Below are 20986 nucleotides of genomic sequence, written 5' to 3'. Positions count from 1 at the left end.
GTTTGAAATAACGGGGTACATTATTTATTCTCTTGAGATGGCTGGTCACATTGTATTCACTGTCAGGAAGCAAGCAGATAGTAGAGAGAAAAGGGGGCTAGGCTATCAAACCTCAAGACCCCCGTCACAAACTCGCTTCAACCAAGCGCTCCATCTAAAGACTCCAAAGTCCTCCCAAACAGCACCTTTAGCTGGGGACAAAATGTTCAAACACGTGAGCAGATAGGAAGACATGTCCCATTCAGACCACAGAAATAGAGTTTGACAGATGTGAACTGTGGCATCTGAAAGAGGAAAATATTACAATGTGGGGCCGGCAGGATGGCTCAGTGGGTAATGATGCTTGCTGTGTGAGCCTGGCAACCTGAGTTCAGTCTGTGGAAGCCATATCAAGGCAGAAGGAGAAAGCCAGCTTCCCAGGCTTGTCCTTTGGTCTCCACATATGAACCATGGCGTGTGCATCCATACACAAACAATAAAACACCAGTATTTCCTGAAAGAAAAGGTATACTGCCAGATCTGCGGGGAGCCTGTGATCACCTTTCACGCCTGCGACAAGGCTGGGTACGCCTCTAAGAATTAGAATCATAGCCATTCACTTGGCTCAGTCTAAGGCAATGGAACTGACTGGCCAGCACCTTAGGTTAGAGCAAAAGCCCCCCCACCACATTCTGTGGTCCTGATCACTGTGATCTTTGGGAAGGGAGATGGCTTTCTTCTCTAAGGAGCCTTTCAAATTGTTACTCTGCTCTGGGAAGAATGTGAACAAGGAGGCACAGCCTATTTCTTATTGCCTTTTGCCAACTATATCAAAATAGACCAATGTTTGACAATTCATTAAAATAGAATTTTGTTAGCATTAACTGTCTTGTTTCTGCCAGCAACGTGCCTGAGACCACCTCCTCTGTGTTTTCCAGGTTTCCCTTTCCCTATTTACTCCACCATTTAGGGGTTTGATTAAAATTCTGACATTGTATGAAATTTTACAAATTGTATGTTATTGGAAGCCAGTTTCATTGTATTCCTCTGGTCTGGTCTAGCATGCTCCTCCATTTTTTTTGCAGAGGCATCCCAAGGGATGCCCTTTGGAAGGCTGGTGAGGACATATCTACCCCACTTCATATGGAAAAGGAAAGGAAACCACCAGGTTTCTGCAGCCTCATTTCTGCTCAGGCCCAAACACGCTCAATGCTAGGGTTACCTTGGCGGGAAGCCAGGGGCACTGCTGTTGTCTTTTGCTAAAGAAAATCTAGCCATTTATCCCAGGGCTTGGTCTGGAAGGCTGGGTCTTCAGGCAGAGAAAAGACTGTTCAGGGAGGCACAGTGGGGGCCGAGCCACCAAAGAAGCTGGCTGACATGCTAGCAGTAGCAAGAGTAAGTCAGCTCTGAAGGCAATAAGCTCAAAGGACCCGAGGAAAGGAACGACCACTGTTAGTATATTTCATTGTTTGTTTTCTTAAAGTGTATTTCAAATTACAAAAAGCTTTGTGTGTGTGTGTGTGTGTGTATGTCTATGTGCACATTTGTGTGTTCAAGTGCACATGTGTAGGGGGTGTGCTTTTGGAAACCCGAGGGCAACCTCAGATGTTAATTCCCTAAGTGTCAACCACAAGTGTGTGTGTAGGTGATTTATATGTATATGTTCACGTGCGTGTGCCTGTTTGCGGGCTGTTGTTAGCTTTCTTCCATTCCCCTCTTTATTTTTGGAGACAATGTCTCTCACTATACCCAGAGGTCACCAATGAAGCTAGACTGGCTGGCAGTGATCACAAACGACCCTCCAGTGCCTCCCACACATACCTAGTGCTAGGACTCTAGGTTGTAAGTGCGTGCCACCATGACCAGCTTTTTTTTTTTTTTGCATGGGTCCATGGAAATCTAAACCTAGGCTCTCATGTTTCAAGGCAGGCACTTTACCAAATGAGCTCTCTTTCCAGCCCTCACCGAAGAGTTCTGATGACGTAAATACTTTATAATATTCTTACAGTGGAAATAAGAAAGGTTACTTAAAAAAAGAAAAAAGAAAAAAACAAAGACAAAAAAAGAGGAAAAGGTAGCAATCTTCCCCAAAGGTATTTATGAAAGTCAATTTTTATGCTTTTTTTGTTGTTGTTTGTTTTGGTTTGGTTTGTGTTTTTTTTTGCCTCAAATGTTAAAGCCGTTTGAAGATCATTTCCTAGACTGAAAGGAAAACAAGGTTGACTGCCTTGCCACGGGCAGCTGAATCACTATTTAAAAAAAAAAAAAATTCTCGGGTCCTTTTGATGTTTGCTGTCTGTAAAAGTTCTGAGAGGTGTGGGAAGGAAGAAAGAGAAGGGGAAGCCGGTTTTAAAGCAGCATTGAGAAGCCAGACTTTACAACTCTTGTTTACTTAGATCATTCGCTGGAGGGTAAGGGTTGGGCTGCTTGTGATGTCTTGGGGCTGCGTCTTCCGACAGGCCTGTAAAGTCTGGCCGCCAGCTCTAGCCTCACGGTGCGGTGTCTGTCTTAGAAGCACAGGTGCCCTCTACAGCCTGTTATCACATGGAGTTAAGGGAGATGAGACCCAGCTAGGAACCAGAATTTGATAGCATGGAAGCATATTTTATTAGCATGGTTTATATTCTATAAAACACATCTTTTAGATTTTTAATCATCAAAAATCTTATGCATCTTTCGGGGATTCTTCTAAAGCAATGCTTCTCAACCTTCCTAATGCTATGAATCTTTAATACAGTTCCTCGTGTTGTGGTGACCCCCAACCATAAAATTATTTCATTGCTACTTCACAACTGTAAATTTGCTACTATATGAATCGTAATGTAAATATCTGATATGCAGGATATTGGATATGGTCGTGACCAACAGGTTGAGAACCACTGTTTTAAAGCATCGTCCAACGAAACTAGCTACTCATGTTTATATTTTTATTTTCTTTCCTTTAAGAACATTCTGTTTTTTTTTCTGTACAAATGAAAGTAGAAGAAGAACTTAAGGAAAGCTTCTATTTTGCTAAGCAAACCTGCATCCTGAATTCCCTTCTTATACAGCCATTAAAATGGCCATTTACCAACTTAGAGATTTTTAAAAACTCAAATGTGTATTAATCATGAAGCTAAGTTCATGATTAATCATGAAGTCTGCCATCGACCCATTTATGAGTTTGAGATCCACTTTGCAAATTTCTTTATGGTGCCAGGGATCACATGGCAAGCGCTGCTCCTGTGCGTACTTTCCAAAGTCCAGTGTTGTCCGCCCAGTGGGTATTCCCCATCGCTCTGTTACAGCAGCGTGCTTGCTCATGACTGACCACATACCTGGCAAGAGGAAACTTAAGAAGGATTTACTTGGTTTTATTGAACCAGGTTTTTTCTTTGAAGCCACCAGCCAGCTCCCAAATAAGTCATGACACAAAGACTTATTACAGTAGTTTTGAATGCTCAGCTTAGCATAGGCACGTTTTCTGGCTAACTCTTTTAACTTAAATTAACCTGTTTATCTTCTTCTGCATTTTGTCTCAGCTTATTACCTTTCTTCTGTATATCTTAGGTTCACTGCTTCTTTAGGTCTGGCTGGCTGTCTGGCAGCTGGCTGGCTTTTTGCCCTGGATGTGCCCCCTGTTCGTCTCCTCCTCCTTCTCTTGTTCTTCCTTTTCTTCATTCTGAGCCTAGATTTCTCCTGTTTATTGTCTCTGCCTGCTAGCCCTGCCCATGCCTTCTCTGCCTACTTATGGGCCATCCAGTTCCTTATTAGACCAATCATGCAGGCAAGGTGAAACAGATGCAACATAACTTTACATAATTAAACAAATGCAGCATAAACAAAAGTGACACACCTTTACACAGTGAAAGTAACATTCTACTGCATAAACAAACGTAACACATCTTTGTCTAGTTAAAATAATATCCCACAACAGTTTATAGCCCTAAGAGCTTCAGTTTTTCAGGGCAGAAAAGGCGGTATTGGCAGTATTGGCTCTTGACTGTGGCAGCAGGAGCGTGAAGCTGCTTGTTCACATCTGAGTGTATTGGGAGGAAGAGGGAAGGAAATGTCAGTCCTTAATTCATTTTCCCTTTTGTCCCCTTTTATTCAGTTAGCAACTTCAGCCCCTATTTATTTATTTATTTATTTATTTATTTATTTATTTATTTATTCATTTCACCCCTATTTGAAAGAATTTTGACTCTTCAGCTAAGCCTCTCTGGAAACACACTTACAGACACCCCCAAAGAGATGCCTCACTAGCGCCATGGGCATTTCATAATTCAGTTGAGTTGATGATAAAATAATCACCACTTCAGGGTTTTTTATTTGCTTTGCAGAAATATGATTGTTGCCCAATTGTGCACATAGTGCTTTCATATGCAAGTATTTACTAAGTGAATTTGTATTGGCAATAAGGCTAGCAGTGAGCTGCCTGGGTAATCTTTTGGCTTTCAGTTCATAATAAAGGAAGAACAGTGGGGCATTGATGCTCACAATGCTCCTACCTAGTCCCAGTCTTAATAAAGCTGTCAGGTTTGGCTTTTAACGTTCCTGATTGTTCAAAGACATCAGATATGAACTTTGTTCTCCTTCACTCCCTCTTCTCTTCCATAAACATCCTACAAAGCAATACTTATTTATAGGTATAATGAGAGTTATATGGTTACTGCATTGATAATTTCTTTGTTACTCCTGCTTCCTGGGGCAGCTGGTGGGATGTTTTGCATTGCAATTTCATTTCATTCACCATTCATTGTGTCTCTCATTCAGTGTGCTTATCTTTGTTTCCTGTACATTGTTGGCCATTGGAGGCACCAAGGAAATGAAGCCACAGCCCCTGTGCGAAGGAAACATAATATAGCAATGAAGGAAGACATAAAACTATAGTGCATGCCTGTGAGTGTGTGTGCACAAGCTCCTGCTGGCTCATAACAAGCAAGTAGCATTTCCCAAACTGGATTCTGGTGACAAATTTTCTGCTATGAAACAAATTTGGACAATAAGCACATTAAGCCTCCCTCTTGAAGGCCCCTAATATATGCCACCAAAGTATTGTAGATAATTAGAGCCACTCTTCTGTGAAGACACCTTTTTACCGCACTTCAGGTTTTCCAATACTCACTTGAACACATGTATCGCCATCCACATGTTAATGTGCTGTGGGATTTACATCCCATGAGTCATCAGTCTGGGAAATGAGCCAGTAGGTGCCACATCTGTGCATGGCTTGGTTCTGGAAACCCTGAGGGCCAATGAGGAGATGAAGAACGACACACGTATAGACACGGAAAAGGGATCTGGACTTCCTGATGGAGAAGCCACAGCATCCTGGAAACTCAGCATGTTTGTTATATACAGTTAAGTAGGGAGGCGGAGTTGTTGTTTATGGATCAACAAGGAGATGGCATCGCTCACAGAAATAAACAAGGAAGCAGGGTTATTCTGTGTGACTGAACTAAGAGGCAGGTTTAGGTGATCTTGGTAGAGGCAGTCTCCACAGGGGAAGAGTTTCCAGGCCATAAACATCCGGGGAAAAAGCTAGGGCAGAAATTTTCTATACACACTCAACATGAGCACACAGGCCAGCAAAAAGCTTGGCCATCATCCTTCTCAGCTCCACTGGGGGAAGCCTTTGCCACACCCATGGAACTGAGACATTGGAGTCCTTGACATGTCCATACTCATGTAAAACAATACACGTTCACTTAGGACTTAACTTACTCATTGAAAGTTACTGACTAGCTCAGCTGGTAGCATGATATTTTATTAAAGAGATTATAAGATACATATTCTCTTTCTTCATAAATGAAACGTTTATTAATCAGGACTTCCCCACTGCCCCAGACAACTGACAGAGCCTCACATAAACTAGCTTAGATAGAAAAGCATGGAAGCCCAGCATTGGGTCCTATTTCAGAGAGTCAACAGCTGTCTTATGTCCCTCCAATCCTCCTCTTCCTTTTCCAGAAGCTGGCTGGGTATGGATACATATTTCCTCCATGTGGATGGGAAGGACATTAGGAAGAAGAGGAGGACTGGTTACAATTAGCTCCAGGTTCAGATCTTCCTAGCATAGTGTCCTCAAAAAGGAAAGATTTCCTTTTTGGGGGTATCCACAATATAAATTGTAAAGATTCTGATTGGCTCAACCAAAGTCATATGCTCACCCAGAGCCAACCACAGTGGTCATCTCTATAATATATTGTTATTATTATTATTATTATTATTATTATTATCATTAACATTATCGTTATTATTATTATGCACATCTGACCACAGGTACATCCTTATTCTCAGGAAGGGGAGAAATTCTCCGAATTAATCGACATACAAAAGATAAGGAGATGCAGTTCACCAGGAGAGGATTGATAGTAGGTGGCAAGGCATTAATTACTTTTCTGTTGTTGTGATAAGACACTGTAATGAAGACAACTTAAAGAAGAGAGAATTTATTATTTGGGGCTTACAGTTGCAGAGAGTTAGAATCTGGCAAAGTAGAATTAGCAGGTGTCAGGCAAGAGGCTAGCATCCAAGAGCTCACATCTGGAACCACATCCAGAAGGTAGAAAACACACTGGGAATGGCACATGTTTGCCCACTCCCAGTAACATACTCCCTCTGACAAGGCCACACCTCCTAATCCTTCCCAAATAGTTCTACCAATTGGGGACCATGTATTTAAACATAGGAGCCTATGTGGGACATTCTCATTTAAACCATCACAACGACCAACACAACTTAATGAATAGTTTATTTTGCCTAATGGTTCCAGAGGGAGAAGAGTCCTTCTTGGTGGGAAAGCGTGGCAGCAAGCAGCAGACATGGCAGCTGGAACCCAGGAAGCTAGCTTGTGGCTCACATCCTCAACCACGGAGCACAAAACAAAGAAAAGGAATTGGATATAGAGCCAGGCTTCAAGCTCTCAAAGATTCCCCTCCCCCATCAGTGGCAATTTTCCTCCAGCAAGACTGTTCCTTCTAAACCTCTCCAAATAGCCCCACCAACTGGGGACTACATAGTCAAATATTCGAGTCTCCGGGAGGCAATTCTCCACCACCACAGTAAATGCTAGAGAGATTCAAAACAACAGATGTCTACCGCGGTACGGTTTAATTATTAACTTCTAGATTTGGCCATAATAGGCAGTTGGCTCTGGTTTTCAATTTCTGTTAGAAGGAGAAGACTAAAAAGTCAACTATTTTAATATTTAAGTTGTTATTTTTAGAAGACATCTCTAACTTGCAAGGCAGTTTCTAGCTAATAAATCCAAAGAGAAAGTCACCTCAGTCATTTCCCTGAGCATATTCAAGACTTTCTTGGCCCCAAGATGTCACATTGCTCAAAGTAATACACTCTGTGACTGATTTTCTTAGGTTTTTAAGTGGCTAAAATCAATCTACTATGAATATTTTAGGTTGAAAGTTTTCACATTTGTGTTATAAGGTATATTATTAGCAGTACAAACTTAACTGTCTGTCCTTAGCTATAGTGATCTCCAAATAACTGATTGTACAGAATCTTGGCTCTACTCAAGACACACGTGACTTACCCCTAAGGGGCTGTAAATAGGCCTTGTGGGTTTCTGTTTAGACTTGCCATGAGTTTGTTCCGTCGGTTATATGAACTCTGCTCACTGCGTAAGTCACTAGCTCTACATTGAGCCCTCAGTGTAACACAGCTGTTCTTGAAGGATTTGTCTGAGAATAACCCTGAACTTACAGAAGAAATATAAAAAAGATCAAAGGATTTATTTACAGCTTCGAAGGAGAGGTAAGTTCAATGTTTTCAGTGAGCTGCCTACATTTGGAGCTCAGATTCTGAGTCTTTTTTAATTGAGAAAATAAAGAAGATTTATGCTGGGGCCTTGGGTGGACAGATGCAAAAGAGTTATTGATAGAATTTGTGGGGAACAGCCAGAAAGAGGGGACACATTCCAAGAGAGAGGTGGCCATCAGTTTGGGCATTGCCAACAGGTCTCATAGGAAGAGACTCTGAAAGAGACCCCGGAGTGTACAATTTGGAGACTATGATAACACTGAAGAGAGTCATTTCCACAGACCCCAAACTGCTGCCAGCATGAACCAAACTAAGAAAGCATCTCACACAGAGAATAGAGCTCCTTCAATTACAAAATAGTTCTGTAGAAAAAATAAGGAAAGGAAAAGGAAAAAATAGCATCAGAAAAGCGAGTCAGAGCCAAGAGACACATTTCTGGCCCCACTTGAAGAAGCGGTGTGTACAGGAGAAGACCATGAATGGTGTGGCTGGAGATGGAGACTGTAGCAGAAGCAAGGAAGAGGTCCGTTTTCGGAGCGTGATACTAGCGACAACCGCTAAGCTTATGGGAATGAGATCCTGGGCTCATGGAGAGGATGCAAGAAGATGAACCTTGGCAAGGTCATCAGGACAAGGCAAGAGAAAGGAAGGCCAAAGGCCTTTTTCCAGTGAAGCAGGGCCTGAGGTCCTCTCTGCTCAGGAGGAGAATTACTTACGTATGAACTAAGGGAGGGTGAATGCCAAAACAAACGAAGTACAGAAAATGGTCGTGGGATGCATTGAACATGCTGTAAAGCTTTCAGTCAATGTATAATACATTCAACAAAGAATTAGGGCTGGGAATTGGCATGGTGGCTGTCCAAAGAAAAGAAAGAAAGATAATCAATGGATTTTGGTGGCTGTGGGGCTTTGATTCAAAAGACAGGAAGAAAATGTAATAAAACCTAATCAGGTCTGGAAGGAGAGCTAGAGGAAGAATTAAAGATTGTAAACTTTAGGACAGAGAGGCTTAGCCCCCATGTCTGGTACACAGTACCCAATGAACAATGTTGAGAAATGCAAATTTTGCTGAGCTAGAGCTGCACGTGGGGTAAGATTAACTAGGAGCCAGCAGGAAGCTGCTAGGAAGTCCATAAGAATGAGTCCCCAGAGCCGTGCAGTCTACAGTCTTTCTTAGCAGATACAGGGAGCTGAGAGATTGGCATCATCAACAGCATCTCCCATGGCAACAGTCACAACGGATGCTAATAAGCTCCAAGGTGGTCTAAGGAAGCAGGTTGTAGAAGAGGGATGACCACTGGGAAAGAAAGGGCTGTTGGTTACACATCCAGTGGAGGATACGACCCAGACAGCCAGTATGGGAGCCCAAGAACCATGGTAGAGAGAGAGCCATGTAATTGTAAAGTCAGTGGGGAAATCTCTGTGTCACTGGGAATCAAAGCAATCATCTCCCCTAGGTACCCTCCCTAGGGGCCGCCACAGAAGTATTGTCACCAAGAAACACTGGTTTTCAGCTGAAGATAACTGTAGACAGGAGCAATAATAAGTGGGGTCATGTGGTCTGCTCCGGGGAGGGGTATTTTATTGTCAACTGCGTTAACACTTCTGGTACATAACTAGGTGAAAAATCGTCTTTTTGTCAGTTTTATTATTATTTTAAAATCTCTGCAGATACCACAGTTTAGATTCCCTACTCCCACTTACTGTATTATTGGCAATGAGTTGTGTAGGAAAAACATTGAGGATATGTAAAGATACAGAAAGTCACGTAGAAGCAGTTAGGGATGGGTCTAGAGATCGATAATGAACAGTGGCAGAAGTAGCTTGTCGGATTAACATGGGAAAAAGACCAATGTGCCGTCTGCAACACCCTTCCTGTGCCTGCCTAGTCTTACCTTAGCCTACTTGCTCTCAGTTCTGCATTCCCAGGTTAAGTCCGTATTCCATCTCAAGGTGGTGATTTGGGTAACTGGCTTAGAACTGAGTATAACCAACAGGAAATGGACCTCACTTTCATTTGTGGGTTTCGCTGCTGGAGATAAAATACCCATCTGTTTGCGGCTCAAAGGTCTATTCCCAGGGCGAACAGCCTGTGCCTCCTCTTTCAGGTGGATAAGCTTTGACTTACTTCCTTCTGCTTCGAGTTCACTGCAGACTCTAAATATGAGCCTGAGGTTTTCAGCTGTCATCAAGATATGTTTTGTTCATCTGAGGGAAAAACAAGCTTTGTACCAACCGCTGTTAAGACTGCCCATCAATGATACCGCTCCAAGCCTGAGAAGGCTGTGGTCACCCCGGGAGTCTGCCATCCATATGTTTTGGAGACGCAGGCAGGTAGGAGAGGGCAGGTTGGATGCCAACAGCACCATCAGAAATTTCTAGTCTGGATTAGATCCAAAGTGTGTAACTGTGATGTATAAGCACGTAGACAGAAATAAGCCCTGCCTAGGTAGTAATTTGTACCTGCTTTTGCCTTGATAACAATAGTCAGGTAAAGTCCCTTTAATGTATATATTTATCTATGTTGCAGTTCTCAGAATGTGGTCCCCAGGCCAGCAGCATTTGTATCATTCAGAAATATACTGAAAATGCTGACTGCAGGTTTCTATTCAGTATCTTTAAAGCAGAGGCCTACGGGTAGAGGCAGCCAGCTTCCCAACCTCTAGGTAGCTAGGCTCAGGCTGAGCTGCCTGGCATTGTCCCAAACCTGGGCTCTTCTTGTTTGTTAACATTGCTGGGAGAATGTCTAACCAAGTATTAGTGCGTGGACCCCACCAGTAGGATTCGATGGAATTTGTAGTGTCCTGGCATCTGTTTCTGGTAAGTTCCAGTGGTTCTAATTATGGTTACAGCTAAAAACCATTGTCCCATAGTGATCCAAGAAATGGCTCTCCAACCCATTTGGATGTGAGCATCCAAAACTAACTTATTGAGAACCATTTGACCATGACCAGAGTGATGTGGGATTCCCCTATGTATGCTATGAATGTTTTATTGCCATTGGTTAGTAAAGAAGCTGCTTTCAGCCAGGCTAGAAGATATATATATATATATATATATATATATATAGAGAGAGAGAGAGAGAGAGAGAGAGAGAGAGAGAGAGAGAGAGAGAGATAGAGAGAGAGAGAGAGAGAGAGAGAGAGAGAGAGAGAGAGTGAGAAAGAGTAGGCAGAGTCAGGGAGACGCCAGGTAGCTGCCAGAGAAGACAGACATGCCAGAACTTTGCCAGTAGACCACAACTTCATGGTGATGCACAGATTAATAGAAATTGGTTTAATTTAAGATGTAAGAGTTAGCCAGAAATACTCTTAAGCTATTGGCCAAACAGTGTTGCAAATAATATAGTTTCTGGGAAATTATTTCAGATCTTAACAGCTGAGGAGCAAACAAGCAGCCTCCGTCAACACCAGAGTGTGGACTTAGTCATCCTGTATACAAAGCAAACCACAAGTCATGTAAAACATCATAGTGTGGGAACGTTTCTTTTTCGTTTTCTCTACTGCTGTACTCCAAGCACCTGAAGTAGTGTTTGGCACTGAGAAGGTGGGGAGATAGCAATGTTGATGAATTGCATTGATATTGAGGCAGAAACTGGGTTCCAGGAGTCTCACAAATGAACAAGCTGGAAGTATGGGCTCTGTTTGGGGCTGGCCTGGTTCATCTATTCCCGTTGGTTCTGCAGAGACGCTCTGAGTCCTCTTTGTTCTTGCCTCATGCACATCTGTACCATCTGTCACCGCCTCAAGTCAGGACTCACAGAACTATTTGCGGGGATCTGTCTCTGCGGATGCTCTTCCCGGAGCTGAGTGGAGCCAATTTCCCCTTCCGTGGGGCTGGAGGAATGAAGCATGGTGGTGTGATCCGGGGTTCCAGTGTTTGCTCTGTTCAGACTCCAATCCGGAAGGTGACGATGGCTCCTGGCTCACCTCCTCTGTTTCGATTTACACACTGTTCCCTGGGCACCCAACAGCTAATGGGAGGCTCTCCTCCATTTGGTGGGCAGAATCATCTTCTGAGCGAGGTTCAAATCCAGAATGGATTTCCCAACAGGCAAAACCCTGTTCCCCATGACACCGGTGCTGCGGTCCCTCTGGCAGGGAGACCTCAGCAGGTACCTGTTTAACACTGTCCTGTTGAGTGTTCAGGTTCATGGCTTCACCTCTATGAAGGAAGTTTGTTTACAGAGTTGACTTCAGCAGAGCAAATCATGTCCCCAGTACACGGGAGTGGGAAGTTCAGTGTTGGCTACTGTACCCTAACTGAAACTCCATCTCTTTGCTCTATTTTACCTACTGCTTATGTTGTCCTATGAGAATATTCTTGTTTCTTAGTTGAAGTGCTTGCTCCCATGTGCCCTTCTTGGCAAAGTCTTCCTCCACTTGTTTGCCATAACCGTTTAGACTGCAGTTAGTTATCATGATTCCAGATAGGAGGAAGACCTAGATTTTCCTATCTAAGTCTGCCTAGATCTTCCTGGGGGCTCACTGACACCAGGTGTTGCTACACCTTGAGGTCCACTCACCCCTTAGAGTGCAGCAGATATTCAAGTCTCCTCAATGACACGCAGATTCTCTACTTCTACATGAAAGCTTACCGTCCTGAAGGCCGGGAAGCTTAGAGTCCTTCTCAGATTATTGTTAATGCCCGGCCTGGTTTGGCAGCAGCTGTTGCTTGTGAACGGACAATACGATGCTCTCCTCCCCCAAAAGAAGCTTCAAATGCCTCTTAGGCAGCGCGTTCCGCCTTTGTGGACGCAGGGAGCGTAAAATAGAGCGAGGAATGAACGTGAGGCTCCTGTTTAGGGATTCAGTGCACAGCTTAGAAACTATTGAGTTTAGCCATTTCCTGACATTGACTTTCATAGCAACAGTTTAATTTGGAGAAAATCTGCTACCTCAAATGACTGAAAGTATTTATGTGGAAAATTTTCCAAATGATTGGCTTTGCTGTGTTGCCATTTTCTTGCCCCATGAATATGTGAGTATTTGGCCTTCTCCCAAGAGTTCCTTTCTGCATCACTTCTCTTCAGGAAAAGGCATTTTGCTATCCAGCGCGCAAGCAGCGCCAGGGGTCTTCCTCTTGTAGGCAAAGCATTGTTCGTGTTTCAGCCACAGCACCTGTAAAAACTGAGAATCACTGCGTTGCCCATGCCCTTGGATTTTCTCAAAGGTTAAGGTTGTCTGGATAACCTTGAGAACATTCCCTGGGGAGCTGGGCCTCGCCGCCAGCTTGTACTTTCTGCAGCCACTCCCTGTGCCCGCCTCCCACCTGAATCTGTCTTACTAAAAGGTTTCGCCGCCCTCTGTCCCTCCTTCTTCCTTTCCCTCTAAGTCCTCAGCCACCTCACCGCTGTCTGCTCTGGCCTGCATCACCAACGACTCCCCATAATCCAATGCAGTAATAGCTTTGGATTATAATAAATCTTTCTGTAGCATTTGACATTTTAGATTTCATTTTTCTTACCTTTTATTCTCCTTATTTCCTTAGTTTCTGCTTTCTTTGTTCCTTTCTTAGGTGTTCTTTTCTTGGAAATCAGTCCTAACCTATTTCTATTTTCTTTTTTAACTTTAACTTTATTTATTTACATTTTTTTTAACATATGAGCACTCTTCATGTATATCTTGCATGCCAGAGAGGGCATCAGACCCTATTATAGATAACTCTGAGCCACCATGTGGTTGCTGGGAATTGTACTCTGGACCTCTGAAAGAGCAGCCAGTGCTTTCTGTTTCTCACAAAGCCCCACGGTGTGGCTCTCTCACCCCTTCAGCCTGAGTCCACGTCACCCTGCATCTTGCCATATTTGTTTTGGGTCTTACTGGATCTCTTTTCAGTTCCTCAGGCCTGCCATGACTTTTCATTTCCGGGCTTTCTTCTTCCTAATCCATTCTTTCCATTTTCTCCCTCTTGGCTGGAAGCGATTCCTCTTCTGAGTCTCAAGTTCAGAACACTTCTAAGACCGGCTCCCAAGTCTGGCAAAGGTCCCTCCCCCATGACTTCTGCCTCACTGTCCCATCAAAGCACCCCCAGCCCCCATCTCTCAGCTGCTTCATCTTGAAACTTCTATTGTAGTGTCTGTTGTGCAAAGACTCATGTGTCTCAGCCATGTTGACTGGTCACTGCATATGCCTGATGCAATATTTGATTCATGGCTGGCACTGGGCTCAATAAATATCTATTAAGTGAAAAATGAGCCTCAAAATGAACTAAAAGTGTCAGCCTTCTTCATGATACGGGAATAATAAATGCCAAAGGCTCATGTGCAGTTTCTCCCTCGCTAGTAAAGCTCCCCTGGCACGACCGACCATTACTCTCCCACAAAGCAGACAAAAACTTTGCTGCAGACAAAGCAACATATACGTCCCACAGGAAGAGAAACTTTCCAAGGTTCTGAGAATTAGCATATGGTAATTTGGCAAGTCCCAGGGTATCTTTTAATTGAACCTTCACAGAAGTTCACTTAGCTTGTACTCAGTGCAACTGAGGAGAACCTCATTAAGGAGGCTGTGTTGTGTCATGCCTCAGTGAAAACGGAGAGAATGGGAAACAGTTTCCTACACGGAGGCAGGGGAGATGGGGAGCCTGCTGAGCTGTGGCTCTCGAGTCCACAGGTTCGCTTGGTACTGACTCCTGACACAGAAGAGAGCGATAGTATGGCCATGACCTTCAGAGCAGGCTAGGATTGCCCTGCTCAGAGTCTGTTTCACACGCTTTCCTTCTGTCCCCGCCCTGCACTTCTCTGTTGTTGCCGATGCCTGAGCAAGCAGACTGTCAGGAGCACCCCTCCCTGGGCACATCTGAGGAAACGGTATGACTGGCAGGCTCAGTCCACCACAGCCTTCCTGTCCCTCTCCGCTACCATTTACTTACTCTGCCCCATGCTCTCTGGAACTAGGATAAGACAAAAAGGGTGCCCCTTCTTGTGCGCCAGTCCCGCGCTTGCTGTCTCATCCTCTCTGCTCTTACACTCCTTGCCTCTCCAAATCCCCATTCTCAAGACCCAGCTCAAATGTTCCTCCTCCAGGAACTTTTGTTACAACCTGAACAATACCTCCAACATGTGGCCGTCTCTCTTTTCTCCACCTCCAGGGGACCTCGTTCGGTTCTGGGGCGTGCCTTGTATCTATGTTAAGATATCAGCATCCAAGGAAGACTTTTTCTCAGCATGCCCGCACCATCGAGCACAGTGGATGTTTAGGGGCAGTTGGTGTAGGAGGAGAGCTCTAGGGAGGAGGACTTTGCAGAGGTTAATTGCAGGGGGTGGGAGGCTGGAGGCCAGGCTTGGGTGCTGAGAACAGTCATTCTGGGTTGTGTCTCTGCTCGGCTGCCTCATCAGCATGAGACTTTGGACAAATTGCACCATTTGTCTGAGCCTCCATTTCTGTGTCTCTAAAAGACAAAATTATACGTACAAAATTATACCCCTACCTATGATTGTTGTGGAGCCTAAAAAAAGAAATCGTAAAGCACTTTGTGCAAGACCTTTGCCTCACGCGCACTCAGCGAATATCAGAACCTACAGATTCAAGGTGTAGCGAAAATGCTGCCATAGAAAATACCAGCGGGTGTGCTAGGGGCAAAGGGCCTTTGTGCCTAAGTGACAAAGCAAGCTAAAGCTAAGCTGTCACCGAGAGAAGGACCGGCCTAGCCTAATCCTCCTGAGAGCTGAGGTGCTGCTTGGTGAAATGGCAAATCTCGTCTCTGTAAGTCAATAGAATCCTCCTGACGCTAAGACAGGAATAATAGAGGCTACAGGCTGCAGAGGAGGCTAGGCGAGCTCATGGCCCAGAGCTGTGTTTAAGGCACCATGTTTTAATGTCTGGTGATTTGGAAGGAGATGGAAAATGAATGGTAAAGGGAAACAGTCATGTTTTTGCTGCCATCTGCAGATGTCAGAGTGCAATGTTTAAGGATTTTTTTTTAACATGCCCACAAGCCCACTTCACTGAACCACACTACATATAAAGTGTAGTTTAAGTAATAGTAACCTAAATAATTGAAGTACATTATTACAGTAATTTATTTGCCCTGCTTCCGAAAAGTATGAGCATTTAGTCAGGAATACAGTCTTTCGAACCCTTAAGTGGTGTTCGAGCTTGTCATCAGAAGGCTGTGCCGTAACTCAGGGTTGGTTGGCTGTTGCTCAGGCCGCTGTAACTATAGCTTTAGCCGCTCACTGTCGGGGTCAGAGTTTAAAATGGTGGCAGCAAACACTGAGTCCAGCTGGATTTCACTCCAAGCTTTCCCGTATCTCTCTGGTTACTAGAATCACGGTCAATTGCCTCTCACTGTTTGGATCTGAGAAATCAAAACAAGTGAAATCAACCCATGGGGGGGTGATGTCCCCCTGAGGTGTCTCCTGTCGCACTCCTGTCTGTGTACTGTGCGAGTTATTTATGGCACACCTACCTGTCCCTGTGTCTCTTTCCCAAAGGGTTAAATATAGACAAGAATTACTGGAGAAGCGTTTGATGGAGAGGAAAAAAGTGGCCCTTCAAGAAGCTCAGGAAGAGGAAGAGCGAGAGAGGCGGCTGGAAGCCCTTCGAAAACAGGTGTTTTCGATTTGGAAATCTTTTCCTCTGTTAATGTTTCTAAGTGTGCTAATGATATTATTACTGGGACTCAGCTCATGACATCTGCTATATAAAAATGTAACTTTTCCAAATTAGGACATGGTTTTCATTCCCAGGAGCCAGTTAGGTTTATGTTGAACCAGATCCAGCTTCTTAATATATTTAAAGAAGTTTATCGGCAGTGGTTCAAAAGCTCTCCCAAGATCTAAATGCTACCCTATCTCCTCTAGTTCATTAGCCACACAGTATCTGTTTGCAGTGAAACTGTTTCCAGTCAAAGGACTGTCCTCAAAAAATGTGGTGGAACAAGATAATCCACTCCGGAGTGGGAACCTGGTCTCGGAAAAATCCCACAGCCAACAAGCCTGTTAAGTACCACGTTACAAATAGCCCTTTTGTAGAGAAACAAAAGCCTCCCATGGCCCTGCCTAATAGAACTAGGCAAAAGTAGATGAAAGTAGACAGCGCATGGAAAACGCCAGGATTTAAGAGATTGGGACATGTGAGGGAGTTCCTCTCGTAATTTTTCTAAACTTGAACTCACAGGTGATTTCTTGAACTGACAACTGCACTGTTATAATAAGATTGGCAATGGCTAGCTTTACCCGAAATAATTACACAAAAACTGTATTCTTTTAAACACTGCTTGGCCCATTAGTTCCAGCCTCTTCTCGGCTAACTCTCGCACCTGGACTAACCCATTTCTAATAATCTATGTAGCCCACGAGGTGGCTTACCAGGGAAGATCTTAACCTGCGGCTCTGTCGGGAGTAAGAATCATGGTGACTCCTTGACTCGGCTTCTTTCTCCCAGCATTCTGTTCTGTCTACTACGCCTACCTAAATTCTACCCTATCAGAGGCCAAGCAGTTTCTTTATTACTTAACCAATGAAACAACAGATAGAGAGATGACCCTCCTCCATCACTGCACAGCCTAGCCCACACAGACAGTGGCTGTGTAGTTTCCTTTCTAAGTGAGAAGTCTTACAAGACCCATGGATGATGCTTGACCTTGGGTGTCCTTCAGCCCTGTAACGGCAGACTAAGTACTCAATGGCAGGAAAAACTTGAGTCATTGACCTAATCTGCCTTGGCTTCCTTTCCTCATCTGGAAAATGGAGATAATAATGGCAGTACCTGCCCCATTGGTTGCGGTAGTCGGAGATCAAATTTGTGAGCACTTAACTAACTGCAAAGCCCTGTTCCAATGCTCTTTGGTGAAGCTGGGCTTAACCTCCTCAGCATCCCTATGAGGAAAGTGTATTTAAGGCCCCCATGTTGTAAAGGGGGAAACCAAGAGGTCAGGTGCTTTCTCCAAAGTCACATAACTAGTAAGTATCAACTGGAACTCCTATGAGATGGCTCTTACATCATCCTCCTCTTCAATAAAAGGGGCTGCAGAGACGAAGTCAAAGTATAAGAACATAAATTTTTTGTGATAAATCTGAAAAACACCAATTATTCAATTATTAGCAAATAATTACACATTATGGCTTCCTGGAGACAGACTTACTGTCACAATTACTTAAAATTCTTATTACAAACATGATTTTGATAACTACAGAGTCCACGTGACTAGAATTCTTCCTATCCAGTAGTCCTTTGAAGGAAGACATTTTTTGTTTCCATCACCTGTAGTCAGTGTTTGGAACTGTAGTTTAATGCATTGGAGCTTGCAAGCCTATAATAATAATAATAACTATGTTTGACCACAGTCATTTTACTACAGCTGTTTTGAAATGGCATTAACATACCTTTTACTCTATGCGAATTCTTGACTCGCAGAATTAACAAGCCTGTGTTAATAATGGTACATATGATTGACAAAATTAGTGGCTGCTTTTCATTAAGATTTGGGTCAGAGCAGTTATTTTGACGTAGGACAACGACTTTGTGTTAAAATGACTCTGCAATTGAATTTTAGAGCAGAAAGGTAAGTCATTGTCTCAAATGGACCTAGGGAGTCTACTCGCAGAGTAGGAAGGAAATTCACCCAGCTTTTCCAATAATGAGGGCACAATCGACCTCACCTGAGAGCCTCATGGTGTTGGTACTTATAACTATAGATCTATTGCTGCTGAAATGAATTTTTGTTGCTTTTTGTCATTTTCAAGTGATACAGGTTTTCCTTGTAAGATTCCATTTGCCTTTTACCGGACAAATAAATTTGTATCTGAAATCAATCATAATTATTAGCAAATGACCATGATAGTTAAATAGCTCACTTGACATGTGTTTTAACTCCTTTGCAAGTCTCTGGGACTGGCCTGGATTTAGCATTCTTTTGCTCTTTCCTCTGCCATTTTATATCGTCTAACACTTCCGTAACGGTCATGAAACAGACCTATAATCTTACCCAGAGGCTTCTAGCTTGTGCCTTCTTCTGAGTGCTGACGCGTTCTCTTCTCTCAGGTTGCTGTTGTTGTTCAGTCTGATCCAGTTAGGATGATGTCAGACACAATGGCATGGAAAGCTAGGACGGGCCCTGAACGTGAAGATGAATTCATCCTTCAGAAGCCTCTCTTCACACTGACTACGTACAACGAGCAGCAGGTAATTAGGGGAATTAGCAGGATTGGTGCACAATCCACGCCGAGAGTCGGAAGACCTGCTGAAGTGGGTGCTTTGAGGTACAAATTATTTTCAAGATTTACATTTCAACACCCTCATTAGCATATTTTTACTTCCAAATGATAATACATAATTACTGCGTGAATCTAAATATTAAAGAATTGTGACAGAAACCAAAACAATTTAAAAAATCATGTCTGTCACTGAAAAATGACAATGTATTATTCAAGAGTCATTGATATAAAAAGGTTATTGATATTGTTTTACAGTTCATGGATTTCTCTATTGTTGTATTAAGAATTTATATCTAAATTCACAACATAAATCCCATTAAATAAGCAATCGATGAGACTGACAGGCAGTATTGAAGACCGCTGTCCTGGGTTATGCATGTTCTTAGAGCTAAGGGTAAAACATCTTCTGTGGAGATGCCCTTGAAGGATCACAAAGTTGTTGGTGGGAGCTTAGACTCCGTGTTAGTGGTGGCTGGAACTGAAAAGGAAGATTGGAAAGAACTTTTAGGAGGAGGAGGTTGGGAAAGAGGACATACAAATGAATGGATATAGCCAAAATTAAGGAAGAAAGCAGTCTTGAATTTTATAGACCTAGAGAGAAGAAAAGCCCAACTCTGAAGAAACCAAATGAATCCAGAGTGCTTCTCCTGTCTGCTGCATACTTGGTAGTGAACAGTAAGATGAAAACTCTATTAATTAATAATCAAACAGGTACCTAAGAAATAGGTAACTATATTCTGGTTCCGTGTGAGCCTGTAGCTCTTGGCTCTATCCCATAAGAGCCAGATTGGTCTTTCCTGGAGGAAGGGAATAGTGGGTCCAGGTCAAGAAGGTGAGTATGGTATACAGAAGTGACGCACCAGGGCAAGGCCACTTCTGTGCTGCCTGTGGGGAGAGAATGGTTAACTCTGTCCGGCCGGTTAGAGAGATGGAGATCTGAGCTTGAGGACTTGGGGCAGTAGCTCCAAAATTCATTTAAGATGATTTACAGTTTAAGGGGAAAAATGTTAGTGTGCATAGGGAGAATTCCTTCTAAGAACGTGTGGGTGTTTCTCCAGAACCAGCTGCCAATGTGGGGAGGCAGCCGCACCCTAAAGGGGCTAAACTCAGAGGAAGGCAAAGTCCTAGGGAGCTGGACCAAACCCACAGGGCTTTCCCTGGCAGAGGGAAAGGAGGTGCTTCCTTGGGTGTCTTCACTGTGAGACGGGGCAGGGGCACAGGCTGAGTGCTGAAACATGAGAATAGAAACAGGCGAGGGCCCAACTGCGATACACAAAAAACCTTTCTACTTAGACGACTGGCCTGGATCCTGTGTGTAGACAGGGTATTTGAAAGCAGGTTAAGTTAAATAACGGCATTTGTAATTTATCCTTGTATCCTGAATAGAAAGTGGATGGGTGTTGGGATGGGGGCGTGGAAGAGTCATGAGCAGCCGAGGACAATTCCAGGCTAGACAATGAAGAAGAGCCTGCATTGGGCATGCAAAGCCACACCCTCGATTTATTGGTTATGTGCGCTTGCCTAAGCTATTAGCATCTTTATGTTTGTTTTCTTCATCTTTAAAATAATTACTTGCAAAGTTCTTGTGAGGATTAGAAATAATAACTATCAGCTGCCTAGAATATTGCCTGCATTCAGCTGTAAGTCAATGGATTATTGCCATTGTGCAGATCTGCCATTAACCACGCAAGAATCCAGAAGGGGAAACAAAGCCTGGAGAGAATTAGTTTTGTTCATGTCATGTTTAGGGTGAAGAGGTGTAAAGTATGCTTTTGAGAAACCAATTACTGGCCTTTGGGGAGGAGAAACCTCCCCTCTCCATTTAGCTTTTACTAAAAAAAAAAAAATGAATAATAAAAAATGTCAAAGATTCACAGCCCTGGCCAGGGTGAATCCTGGGCAGAATTTGGGAAATAACGGAGACAGAAGAGGAAAAGCCTGGGTTCTAGGCTCAATGGGTTGTCTCTCTGACAAGGACCTTTGGGTTATTCCTGGCCTCACTCACATCACTAGCCCAGCCCTGTTTCCAATGCATCACTAGCCCAGCCCTGTTTCCAATGCATCACTAGCCCAGCCCTGTTTCCA

General features: G+C 43.5%; 1 protein-coding gene across 2 annotated transcripts in view; it reads left to right on the top strand.

Moving 5' to 3' along the window:
• Positions 1-20986, top strand: part of Ccdc148 (coiled-coil domain containing 148) — a 245091-nt gene that overhangs the window by 221695 nt on the left and 2410 nt on the right. For both annotated transcript variants that reach the window (XM_013355678.2, XM_026778576.1), the window contains 2 exons: positions 16178-16295; positions 18729-18869. In XM_013355678.2, coding sequence (XP_013211132.1) covers positions 16178-16295; positions 18729-18869 — 259 coding nt within the window. The remainder of the gene's footprint in view (positions 1-16177; positions 16296-18728; positions 18870-20986) is intronic.

Source organism: Microtus ochrogaster, chromosome 4 (assembly GCF_000317375.1).
Source record: "Microtus ochrogaster isolate Prairie Vole_2 chromosome 4, MicOch1.0, whole genome shotgun sequence".
Taxonomy (NCBI): Eukaryota; Metazoa; Chordata; class Mammalia; order Rodentia; family Cricetidae; genus Microtus; species Microtus ochrogaster.
This window is presented reverse-complemented; position numbering and strand designations above follow the sequence as displayed.